Raw genomic sequence first — 13754 nt, forward strand, 5'->3', positions numbered from 1 at the left:
TAAATATGGAGCGTCCTCCTGGACGCTCGTACAGCTGTGGGTCACCACCCACAGCATATACGAGCGTGCAGGATGATGGTCGCGATGGTCTTGACCATCGCGACCATCGCCACTGCGACCAGAAGCCTGCGGTTGAGTTTTTCAACCGCAGGGCCAGGAGTGATTTTGGCTCTATCAGAGCCAAAATCACTCCCACTGACATCACTAGTGATGTCAGTGGGGCCGGCTTCTGACGGTAGGCGTTCCCTTGTGAACGCCTCTGTCTCGCAGGCACGCCCCCGGCACGCCCACCAAAGGGGGCGTGCTGTCAATCAACATCGACAGCACGCCCCCTTTGATCAGACACAACGAGCGAAGGAAAGTGCTTCGCTCGTCGCATCTCGCGCATGCGCACGACGGAGCTCCCTCCGTCGTGCGCATGCGCAGTGCAGACCATCGACCCACTTGCGAGCGGACAGCCGCTCGCGAGTGGGTCTGAATCAGGCCCTTAATTTCTTGCTAATGGCTGTTTGTGTTCCAGAATACACCATATTGTTATTAACATTTGAATTTATGTTCATAAAGTACATTGTTTCAAATAAATACATTTAACACAGAAGACTTTTTTTTGTCAATGGGACACATTAAAAGAAAGTATCCTAAAGGGGCCTATCCACTAGGCGACCTGAAAGACTGAACGTCTAGCGTTCAGACCTTCAGGTCGCCGAGGTGCGGTGCCCGCACTGAACGGCGTTCACTGAACGTCATTCAGTGCAGGAGCCCGACCTCCTATCTCTGTACATGCCGAACCTGACGAGCATTGACGGGCAGGTTCAATAGATACTCGGGGTCGGCAAGGACCCAGCGTGCACGCGCACCGCTGGTCCTTGCCGGCTATCCATTACTCGACTTTGTGAACAATGCGACCAGGATTGTTCACAAAGTCGTGTCATGGATAGGCCCCTTAAGTGTTGAAAGAAGATAAAGTAAAGTGCCAATAGTGTTAGATCTATGTACCTAAGTTGGATGAAATCTATTTAGGGCACATATTCAAATAAATACGTTGCTAAGAATTGCTTCAAATTACATCTACAGCCATGGTCAAAAGTTTTGAGAATGACACAAGTATTGGTTTTCACAAAGTTTTCTGCTTCAGTGTTTTTAGATCTTTTTGTAAGATGTTACTATGGTATACTGAAGTAAATTTACAAGCATTTCATAAGTGTCAAAGGCTTTTATTGCCAATTACATTAAGTTTATGCAGAGAGTCAATATTTGCAGTGTTGACCCTTCTTTTTCAAGACCTCTGCAATTCACCCTGGCATGCTGTCAATCAACTTCTGGGCCACAAACTGACTGATGGCCGCCCATTCTTCCTAGTCAATGCTTGGAGTGTGTCTGAATTTGTGGGTTTTTGTTTGTCCACAAGCCTCTTGAGAATTGACCACAAGTTCTCAATTGGATTAAGGTCTGGGGAGTTTCCTGGCCATGGACCCAAAATTTTGATATTTTGTTCCCCGAGCCACTTAGTTATCACTTTTGCCTTATGGCAAGGTGCTCCATCATGCTGGAAAAGGCATTGTTCATCACCAAACTGTCCTTGGATTGGGAGAAGTTGCTCTTGGAGGATGTTTTGGTACCACTCTTTATTCATGGCTGTGTTCTTAAGCAAAATTGTGAGAGAACCCACTCCCTTGCCTGAGAAGGAACCCCACACATGAATGACTTCTGGATGCTTTACTGTTGGCATGGCGCAGGATGAAGACTTTTGGAGGATGGCCTGGTGTAAAGGGCAGCAAAGAAGCCAATTCTCTCCAGGAAAAACATCAGGGACAGACTGATTTTCTTCAAAAGGTACAGGGATTGGACTGCTGAGGACTGGGGTAAAGTTATTTTCTCTGATGAATCCCCTTTCAGATTGTTTGGGGCATCTGGAAAAACGCTTGTCCAGTAAAGGAAAGATGAGTGCTACCATCAGTCCTGTGTCATGTCATGAATAAAGAATGGTCCAAAACCCAAATTCTCCAAGAGCAACTTCTCCCAAAAAACCAAGAACAGTTTGGTGATGAACAATGCCTTTTCCAGCATGATGGAGCACCTTGTCATAAGGCAAAAGTGATAACTAAGTGGCTCGGGGAATAAAACATTGAAATTTTGGATCCATGGCCAAGAAACTACCCAGACCTTAATCCCTGTAAGAACTTGTGGTCAATCCTCAAGAGGCGGGTGGACAAACAAAAACCCACAAATTCTGACAAACTCCAAGCATTGACTAGGAAGAATGGGCGGCCATCAGTCAGTTTGTGGCCCAGAAGTTGATTGACAGCATGCCAGGGCGAATTGCAGAGGTCTTGAAAAAGAAAGCTCAACACTGCAAATATTGACTCTTTGCATAAACTAAATGTAATTGGCAATAAAAGCCTTTGACACCTATGAAATGCTTGTAATGTTACTTCAGTACCATAGTAACATCTGACAAAAAGGTCTAAAAACACTGAAGCATCAAACTTTGTGAAAACCAATACTTGTGTCATTCTCAAAACTTATGGCCATGGCTGTAGGTAAAAGATCTGAGAAGTAGAAATTGTAAGTTTGATATCCAAATAGCCAAATATGACTTGGCTCCAAAATGGCTGCTCACAGTATTCGTTTCACTTTCAACGTCTTTGTTTATATTAACAAGATTTAATGAAACCAATCATTAATCACAACATCGGCAGTGAACAGTAGAAATCATTGTTACTGCTTCAAAAATATTGTAGGATAAATTTAAACATATTAGTCTGGATATTGTAGAATCTCTTGCAGAAATATTTGTTACGGAGATTGTGAGGTAATCACTCTTAAGGAGCATACACACTACACGTTATGCTCCCTGAGCGATATCATCTAGTGTGTCCCCGGCAGAGTGTGCTCAATGTTGTTCATGACATTGAGCACACCCGCCGAACGACATCATTAACGTTATCGTTCAGCGCCGGGCTCTCTTCCCCCATTCCCCAACATGCAGCAACCTGACGACATCGTCAGATTGTGCTGCATGTTCAGGCGATGGACAATGTCGGAAACAACCAGCGGGAGTGCGCATCGCTGGTCGTTTCCGACATAAGAGTGCATGATTTGTGCACGATTACTGAGCGATTGCACGATTATGATGTCGTAATCGTGCAGTCGCTCAGTAATATCGCCCAGTGTGTACCCACCATTACTGACAACTACAGCTGGTTACATAAGGTGTCTCCTAACACGGAAAGACATAACTCCTCAACTGACAAAAATAACCGACCAACTGAACAACCCAGACATTGGGAAGTTGACCCAGATGGAACTTTGGGTCGGCACCTACCTCTGGGCACTCTCATGTCTATCATGCCTAACACTTATTTACAAACTAATAGCAACACCTGACCTGGCGTATTTAAACAAGCAATACAATACTAATGTATGAACTAATGTTATTCTATTGTGACTAACTAATAGAACTGTACAACAGGTCTTCTCTGGTCACTTTACAGATATAATCCATCCAGAGATAGATTTTAACAATAAATAACCCTGACTGTAAGAGAGTCCCTGGATATAAGAGAGTCTGATGATTACTGATGTCTCCCCCAAACACACACACCACCCGTCTCACATTGGGCCTAATTTAGTGATGATCGCAAATGATGTTTTTCGCAGCTACAATCCCACACGCAGCATATGCCACCGGTAATTGCATTGAGATGCCCACCTGTGGCTGCCTTTGAGACCTGCCACAAGGACGTAACCATTAGTCGCACATTCGGTCGCCGGAACCTTTGCTGCTGCATATGGGATCAGAGTCGCAGGCTGAAACACGCCCCGAAAACGGTTGCAATTCATCTGCAATTGAGTCACACCCCCCCACCCATTGCCACCCACAAGCAGTACCTGCCTGTCAATCACTTCTCAAATAAATTCTCACTGCGATCTCTGTTGCAGGTCGTCGGCATTGCGACTACCTGTACCATGAAAAAGTTTCAGAACCTCTGGATTACAGGGTTAATATATTTTACTATTTGATAAAAACAGAAATGGTTACGGCCAATGTCACCTATAGCCATACCCTGCTCTTGTGACTCATAACACAAAATAATAATTTACTAAACTGCAACTCCACTGACTGGCACTGAGCACCATAAGGAAGACTGAGGCCACCAGACATACTCACAACCAAACAAACTAGCCCTTGAGTTACTTACATTTAAGGCTATTAATTGAACATTATAAATTTAGGGGCATGATTGTTGGATGAGATTAGGCCCATTGACCATAACCTTCCCTATGGTGCATCAAACATTAAGTGTGATTGATACCTCTAGTGGATAACTTTATTGGGTGTCATCTGCTGATTCTATGGTGCATATTTACTAAAGTGCAGGTTTTTAGAAGTGAAGTTGATGCCCATAGCAACCAATGAGGTTCTAGCTATTATCTTCTAGAAGGTGCTAGACAAATGATAAGTACATCTGATTGGTTGCTACGGGCAACATCTCCACTTCTAAAAAACCGGCACTTTAGTAAATATACCCCTTTGACTCTTCACCATTTGTCCAAACTACTCTGAAGACAACATACTCTACAGTGTTATATGCATAGGCTGTTCCTCCTAAGAAAATGGAAACATTGCCTTTCCAGGTAAAAGTAATTAAATATTCCACAATATACTTCTGCTAAGGTTTTTATAATATTATTTGTGGTTGTTAAAAATAAGGACCAGTAAATTGCTGAAAATTAATATAATATAAGGCCCGATTCTGAGTCGCGAATGTGAGTGCATGTAGCGATTATTTGCAGATTGTGCAAACGCCAAATCGTTGCGTTTGTCACAGCGATTCTGGGTCGGAGGCAACTCGTTATTCTCTAGGTGGCAGTTGGGTGTTCGCTGGTAAAAGAGGTGAATCCTGGATATGTTGTGGGCATACAAAGGGGACTCCTATTTTAGTCTTATCTCTTGCACCCAACATGGGGTAGGCGTGATGACTGCTCTAGGGGCCGGAGTGTTGGGGGTGGTGCAGTCCGGGATCCCTGCCGCTCTGAATCTGGACTGGTACTCGCCTTAGACATCCGTTCGCGCTAGAGATGCGTGTGGCTCAGAACCGGGCTTTAATAGGCCATCATTTAGCATTGCTCATTATGTTTTCCAAAGTATTTCTCAGGGTGAAAAGAAGCATGCACAGGACAGACAAGATAACAGTGACAAGAAAGAAACAAATATTCAAGACACAGACCTGAGTTTCGTCTTCGCGGGGAGTCCAAGTCTTCTGTGGCCAAACCGTGCAATGACAGACAGAGACAAAGGAGATGGGAGTGAGTGTGTGACAGAGGAGATAAACTGACACTGAAGGACAAGGACCGTACATAGGCTTAGACACATAATAGTACAGGGCACAATTTGTAATGCCACAGATGACACAGAATGAACAGGTACATAGAAACAAAGAGGACAGCAGGAAGAGCCTCCTGGCAGATGGGATTCGGGAGAACAATATTACGCAGAAGATCCTGAGGAGTTGAAACCCTTTGATACATCTTGGAAAAGCTGAGCAATTAATAACTATAGTCAATGAGAGGTAAGCAAGCAAATAACACTGTTACAGAAATGTATACAAGTCTTACGTTACATTGTTATTAGCTAAATATATTCACAGATGTAAGTTATGCCAGTATCTCAGGCTATATCATGGATCCATTTGGCAAGCTATAATAAAAGGTGTGATTAGAGCACTATGGCCCAAGACAAGCTCAGTAGAAGAACCATTCATTTTGAAATGAGGCTGAAAGAGACAACTGTCTAACACGCATGATACACAAATAAGGGTTCTAGTTTCTGAGCATGAACTACTTACACTGTTATTCAGAACATCTGCATAATCCATGTTGCACCCCAATGTGTGGGGTTATTGTTTTATACTAGGTAAAGAGCCCCATGCATCAGGTGGCCGATTCTCCATTCCGACCGGAACCGCCGATCCACCGGTCGGAATTGTTGATCTGTCAAGGAATCAATAAAATTCAACATTTTGAAAGTTCCTGATTTGCTGATCGCCATAATATTTTGGTCGGGATCGGCAAATCGGGGAAATCTAACATGTTGGATTTCACTGATGCCCCGACCCCTGAATGTGGGGATCGGGAAGTTGCAACAGTCCTTCCCTGATGTATGGGGTCCTTAACATGAACAAGAGTAAAATGTTTTACACCATTCCCCACATTTCGATTTACCCATAATCAGCAGCCGGGTGAATTCAAACAATTGTAACCCACTTGTTACATGGATGTTGGTTGATCAGAGTGTGGGACTGATATAGGTAAATCATAAATATCTCTTAGTAATCCGGCTAGTTATATTAAACTCATCAGCCCTGTGTACCTCACCAAGACCCTGATCTTTAAGCACTTTATTCTTATTTCTATAAAATATGTTTGATTTTTTTCAAGTAAAGTCCTAGGGCCTGATTCAGCGGTCGCCCATCTGTGACAGGTGCAGATTATCCGTCTGAGTATCGCGCTTATGTGAGTGCTTGAGCGTCTCTGTACGCAACCACTCCGTGCATCTGTTTAGCCACCTCCCAGGAACGTCCAGCAGTTTTCCAAGATATTTCTGTCCCCATGCGCCTTTGCAGGTACACTGTGTAATGCATATACCGTAGGAGTTTTTAGGGACGTACGCGCACTAGTAAAGAAATTTGCTTCACTCCAAGAACATCGGCTCTGCACGCGACTGAATCGGCCCCTTAATGTTTGGCATTACAGTCTCTGAGGACAACTTATTTTTTATATTTAAATGCCCTTTTTATTTTTTGTCACATGAACTTTAATCCTACAGTAAATGTCTTGCTTTACTTATGCCAGTAAGAGCAGGAAACAGGTGGACAGTGTTTCCCTGGGTAATGGCTCTACAATGCCAATCTTGCCTCTGCTCTCAGGTGAGCATGTAACCCACAATCTGTCCAAATGGCTCCCATTGTATAATGGCAAAATGTAATCCAACTGTATACAAATGTCATTTTAATATGCTTTTCCTGCACTATGAAGACACAGTATAATATATATTCAATACAAATGACAAAAATATCAATACAACAGGATATATTTTACATGGGATTTCAACATGGATTAATGGTAATTTCAAAGAGAACTTGTTAGCAGGGTTCTTGTCTGTATTTTAAGCTTGTAATGTCTACTGTCTTGTCCACTATGTATTTTATTATAAAAATAAAAAAGAAGGCTCCACAATTTAAATATATAGCTCATACTTATTACAGTATGCTCTCTCCCAGACCCCCACAGCAGGGGAGATGCAAGTTATCCCGCTATGCGCTGGGCCTGTAGAGAGAACATGGCACTTGCTGACAGTTAGGAACCATGGAAGGAGCAAGCACTAAGAAAATAAATTGATTATATTGCTTCAAAGTGTACTGATGGGTCTCATTAAACACCTCTCCAGAATATATGTCCCATGTTTGCCATTTTATACATAACAAATGGCATGTAAAACATGAAAGCAAAAATGAACAGCTACAACCAAAATAACAACAAAACCAAACACATTCTGATTACAAAATGACCACTGACCTCATAATCTCACATCTAATATTTAAGCTCCATTTTCAAGTTAACAACTCTGATGAGAAGAAATATCATGTTGGGTACCTTTATGAAACGCGGCACACAGGAAAAATGTGCCGTAACTCATATCAACCGGATTCCGACTGACGTTTTATTAACACAGTTTAGAGATGTCCTAAGTGGTTAATGACTGGTTGATTTTTACCTTCACCTGTTTTATTAAATGTCTAATTTTTCTGATACTGAGTAAAACACAATAGAAATAGGATAAAAAAGCGGTCTTCCATCTGGTAAGAGTCCCTACTTTGAAGAAAATTTTAAAAGGACATCAGTCACTTTTTTTTATCAGTCTTGATACAAAAGTAGAAATGTGTGTACAGTATGGAGAGAGCAGCCTTACACAAATCTGTGGTCCAGGCTTTTCTGTATAGGACGAAGGCTGACATTTCTACATTTAGCCAATGATAATGGGCCAAAATTGGCCCAACCCCTAAATGCGTAAACCACATGCCCAATTCACCCAACCCCACCCTAATCCACCCAAGCAGGCTCACGTTCCAAAAAAGTCCCACTTGTTTTCCTCTAAGCCACGTCCCCTCTGAAGTCCATAAGCCTGGAGAGTTCCACCAAAATCAGCACTGTTGTGAGGCGTGCATTGTAATATACTGTGGATAACTTTACTGCATAATTATTATTCACAATAGTAATAGAAAAGTATAACAACGCTAGTAACAAGAGCTCAATCAACCAGTGGTGTAACGTGGGGGGGTCGAGTGAGGCACGTGTCCTGGGCGTTGCCCCTCCCGGCTGCAGTTCAGTGCGGTCCGCTGCACTACATACTAAAACAAACACATTGCCGGTGGCGGTATATGTGTGTTAGCACTGCAGACAATAAGAGTCAGACAGACTATTGGCTGCTGTACCCACGACCAGCTCTGGGATGGAGCTCACTCATGAGCTCCTCCTTCCGGCTCCCGCAGTGGGTGAAGGGAGAGACGTCATGACATCTCTCCCATAGTGCAAAGTGGGACAGGAGAAGCAGGCAGCGGCGGGTGCAGAAGCGGGGATTTGGGTAAGTACAGTTTTGTGTTTTTTGTTCTGTCTGTCTGTCTGATATGTAAAGGGCACTACAGGGGGAACTGCATAAGGGGCATTGTATAAGGGGCACTGTATAAGGGGCGCTACTGGAGGCACTGTTTAAGGGGCACTACTATTTGGGGCACTGTATAAGAGGCACTACTACTTGGGGCACTGCATTAAGGGCACTGTATAAGGGGCACTACTGGGGGCACTATAGGAGGCACTGCTGAAGGTGCACGGCATAAGGGGCACTACTGGGGGCACTGTATAAGGTGCATTGTATAAGGGGTACTACTGGGGGCACTGTATAAGGGGCACTAATGGAGGCACTGCATAAGGGGCACTACTACTGGTGCATTGCATAAGGGGTACTGCTACTGGGGGCATTGCATAAGGGACACTACTACTGGGGGCATTAAGGTGCATATAGAATGGAAAGGAATGTTCTCAGAGTGTCGAGAAATGGTGGTGTGTCAACTTTTTTGGCATGCACTCACAGTTGGGGGGGCTGCATTTTTCATTTTGCCCTGGTCTCCAAAGACCCTAGTTATGACACTGCAATCAACTTCAAGCTTGGGGTTTCTGCTCCATTGTACTTAATCATTAATAGTCTGGGCCACTACTGCTGAGGACCCCTTGGTCTGTCATTATAAAGTGCTAGATTTGGGATGAGATCTGTGCAAAATGTACTTAGTGGTTATGTCAGTGTATTCCCGCTTACTGGATATAATGCATGAAGCATCTCCACTAATTAACAAACATCTCTGAGAACATATTGCTGCCTTTTTAGCCAATTAATAAAGTATTCAATACCCCAGAGTACACTAATGCTGCACAAACTTCTACTTGTCTTTGAATATGCAGGCATCATAATCAATAATTACTACCACTAATTGGGGTCACAGAAAATATAATGTGGCGATGTATGCAAGCTGCTAATTATGAAAACTCATATCAACCAATCAGATGCTTGCTTTTGTTTTCTAAACTACCCCAGCAATGTGTTATCTTTTGGGTGTAATATTTAGGGTCTTAATTATCTGTGTCTTTGTTTTTACAGAACAGAACAAAGAATCCATTATAGGTTAGTGCCCTAATTACTAATTAACAAGTGACGCCCACATGATTTGAAGATGTTTATTTAAGGCGTGTATCACAAAACTGAATAACGTATAATAGATTATGGCAAGATATAATAGGTTTGATTTTTAAATAGGCCGTTGCTGGTGTCCGATTTTATAATATCATAGAATAGTTATTCTCATTTGTTGCAAAGTGTGAATGGAAATGTTAGAGCTATTTTTCTGGAAAGGGAACTTACAATGGTTAAAGTGAGAATCATATATAGAATATTATGATGACACATTTACATGCAGACACCAGCAACTGCAGCGCCCAATCAGAATTGTAAAAACACATACGTACTGCGAGTAGAATTTTGCAGAGAAGCCAGAACAATTTGTTTTCCTTGTATGATTTCCCACAAACTGAGGGCCTGATTCAGACCCGCTCGCGAGCGCTGTACGCTCGCAAGCGGGTCGATGTTGGCCCAGTGCACATGCGCACAACGGAGGCGACTCCGTTGTGCGCATGCGCGAGACCCGGATAGCAACGGGCAAGCCGTCGCTCCGGATCTCGCTACAACGGGGGCGTGCTGTCGATTATGATTGACAGCACGCCCCCTTTGGTGGGCGGGCCGGGGGGGCATGGCTGCCCAGTCGGAGGCATTTCCATGGGAACGCCTACCGTCTAGGGCCGGCCCCACTGACATCACAAATGATGTCAGTGGGTGGACTTCTTGCTCTATAAGAGCAAGAAGTCCACTGGGACTTGCGGCAACGAGACCCTACCACAAGGGTCTCGTCACAAGTCCGATGGTCGCGATGGTCTTGACCATCGCGACCATCTTCCTGGCCGCTCGCTATAGCTGTGGGTGGTCACCCACAGCTATACGAGCGGCCAGGAGGCCGCTCTAAAATTAAGGACGGCCCTGATTCAGAGCGAGCACTCTGTCAGAGCGTCCGGCTCTGAATCAGGGCCTGAGATTGATATTATTTTGCTAAACTATATATATTTTTTTTTTTTGTACAATTTTGTAATTCATGACCTTTAAGATTTCTTCATTGAAACATGTACAGATATTAACATTTTTACTTGTATTAAACCCCACATTAATAAATAACTCAGTAACTGTAAAGGAGGTCAGGTCAGAGCCAGCTGCGACCAATTTGGTATACTAAGTAATATTTTAGCTGATGATCCCAGTTCACACGAATATGCCACAAATTGACCCCCCCCCCAACTTTCTCATGCTGCTGGGAGTGGTCATGTGGTCTGCTTGCGGCTTTTCTGTCCGTCTCCTTACTGGCACTGATGTGGTGGACAGACAAATGGAGAAGCTGCCTTCAGACGTGACCTCTCCCTCAGTGGTGATGGAGTATCGTTGCTGCTGAGAGGTCACTTATTCTGGCGACTCCTCCTGTCAATGCGTGCTGGGCGACGTGGGAGCAGACCATTGTGCAGGGGTTTGTTAAGAGAGGAGGGGGACCGTTTGCCGTCTCCGTCCAGACCCTCCTCTCTAGCCGACTCTGCACGAAGCAGATGCAGGTCTCCAGGAAAATGGCAATGCGGCCATTTTCCCAGCAATTTTTCTACTGCACATGTGCAAATCACTAGGAAAATGGCCGCCACGCCATTTTCTGAGTGATTTGTGCAGAGGTAAATATTAAAGCAATTGGGTGCAGGATGTGTGGTGTAGGCCCTCTGAATCCAGGGGCCTGTATGCACCACACACCATGCACCTATTATAGATACTCCACTGCCATTGTGCCACCCTGAAAGAATGTTGCCCATGGCATTTGTCTATGTGTCATATTTTCAAGGCCAGCTATGAGTTGGGTATACTAAAGGGCAAGCTAAATTCTCAGTATATGTGACCTTACAGTTAACAGTGATGACATATTTTTGTATTAGAATATTACACCTTGCTGTTATAACACTATATATTTCAGAGCATCTAATACAAAGTCCTGTAGCACTGAAGCATTTAACGATGGTCATAGACAGTCTGTCCAACTATATTCACAGCTTTGCCAAGAACCCCTCCTACCCAAAGTATATTTACTAATTAACTTACTAGCACATTTTTCTTCTCATTTGACCTAAAGTTTGAATTTTATTTTTTTTTCCCCTTGAACTATTGGAGCTATATTTCCTGAGAAGGGATGATACACAACACTGAGTTAAAGGTCTCACTCACACAGACTATGGGGTCTATGTACTAAGCCTTGGAAAGCGATAAAGTGGTAGGAGATAAAGTACCAACCAATCAGCTCCTAACTGTCATTTTCCAAATAAAGCCTGTAAAGTGACAGTTAGGAGCTGATTGGTTGGTGCTTTATCCATCTCCAAGGCTTAGTACATAGACCATAGACATTTCACACCCAAGTGAGAAGAGCGCATGATGATCACACGTATTACAAAAGCATGAGCTTTCCCTGAACACTGGTTTGCAAGCCTCATGCTTTTTAAGGTGGTTTTCCAAAACCCTGACAAACCTGGCAGAGAATGGGGTTTCTTTTTCGGCAACTGTTTGTCATCAGTTATTGCACCATTCACCTTTGTTTGCTGGTCTTCCCATGTAACTTCTAGCATAAACCAAGAGAAATTAAAACTTGTCAGAAAAACAACAGTAACATAACACAAAGCCTCACAACATATTGTGGGGGAGCTACATTTGGGAAGGATAAACGAGGAGACGGAATTGCAGGAGACAGGTGTTTTAGGAAGTGTTTTAAAAAATAAATGAACATTTTAATGTTTCTAATAGGAGTCCTTGAAAAATGATGGTGATATTTAATGTAGTGTCCTGATAGCTCTGTTGCGGTATATAGAGGATTTTGTAATCATTGACAAAACTTCAGTGACCTAATAAAAGGCATATTAAAGGAAAACTATTGCTATTTGCTAGATTCCTTAATATACAGTTTAAAATTACTTTTGCAATTTATTTCAGAATAATAAAATGATATACTGTATATTGTTTTGTAACGATGCTTCTTCCACATAATGCTGTTGGTTAGTTTGTGTATTTATATATTGAATAATGATTCAGCTTATAGTATGGCAGACTACACTTGGTGTAGGTTGACAGGTCCACGTTACAAAATGTTGAGAATTACAATAAAGCACCTCAATAAAAATTAAATATTTAAGTAATGAAATTAATTGCAAAATTCTGTTATATTTAACGTTGAGTTCTAAAATATGTTAAAAAAAAAGTGTAGTCTCCTGGTAGTGTCCCTTCAGGTACACGCTATTGTGGTCATTTAATTAATGCAGTGCATGCTAGATCCCAAATTTAGCAAACTATATTGCCGCAACATTGCTGTCTAGTCAAACAATTATACTGGCCAACACAATGGGGCTTTTTTTTTTTAATAATAATAAAAAAGCAATGATGCTCTGAACACATAGCAAAGAGTCAGATGTCAGGTTTGGAAGTCTAGCCATAATTTATGAAAGCGGATATGTGGTTGATTGTTCTTGAGTTATTTTACGAAGTAGCCTCACAAAGTGGTGTCCAGTTCCGATGAAATAATAGCTCAACAGCAATACAAGTGCTGCTGATCACAGAAAATCAATCTGAACTATGGGCCCGATTCAGACCCGCTCGCTAGGATGCATTTGCACGCAGCCAGCCGATGTTTGCATTATGTGCATGCATTGCAGTGCGCGAACCAGTCCGAGCGATCGGGAAGCGTTCGCTCGCTGCGCATAGACAGCCCGGCTGAATGAGTGACAGGAGAAGCCGTGTGTGGGTAGTGACAGGGGCTGGCCACTAGAAACGGGGGACTGGAGGTGCCTGAGCGTCTTAACGCTGTTTCAGAGGCGTGCATAACTAAGAGGCAGTGTCATAGAACATGTCACTTGGCTGAATTTTACACTGACATGCTCGCAGTGCTTGCGGTAGGGTATGGTCAACCACAAGCGCTGCGTATGCATCTGATGTTACCGATGGTTGCATACACATCCTGGAGATGGTGTGCGCAAGTGGGCGTCTTAAGACAAGCTGGTGGGTGTCTGCATACACTAAGCGATCG

At 43.2% G+C, this 13754-nt stretch overlaps 1 protein-coding gene across 14 annotated transcripts in view; it reads right to left on the bottom strand.

Annotated features, from left to right (window-relative positions):
* Nucleotides 1-13754, bottom strand: part of RIMS2 (regulating synaptic membrane exocytosis 2) — an 801312-nt gene that overhangs the window by 143595 nt on the left and 643963 nt on the right. For 7 of the 14 annotated variants that reach the window (XM_088442657.1, XM_088442652.1, XM_088442648.1 and 4 more), the window contains one exon: nt 12210-12299. The exons of 5 other annotated variants lie outside the window; for them this stretch is intronic. In XM_088442657.1, coding sequence (XP_088298783.1) covers nt 12210-12299 — 90 coding nt within the window. Of the gene's footprint in view, nt 1-5231; nt 5265-12209; nt 12300-13754 lie in introns of all 14 variants that reach the window. 2 more of the 14 variants (XM_088442645.1, XM_088442659.1) reach the window with 1 other exon arrangement.

Source organism: Taudactylus pleione, unplaced genomic scaffold (assembly GCF_031769625.1).
Source record: "Taudactylus pleione unplaced genomic scaffold, aTauple2 ptg000314l, whole genome shotgun sequence".
Lineage (NCBI taxonomy): Eukaryota > Metazoa > Chordata > Amphibia > Anura > Myobatrachidae > Taudactylus > Taudactylus pleione.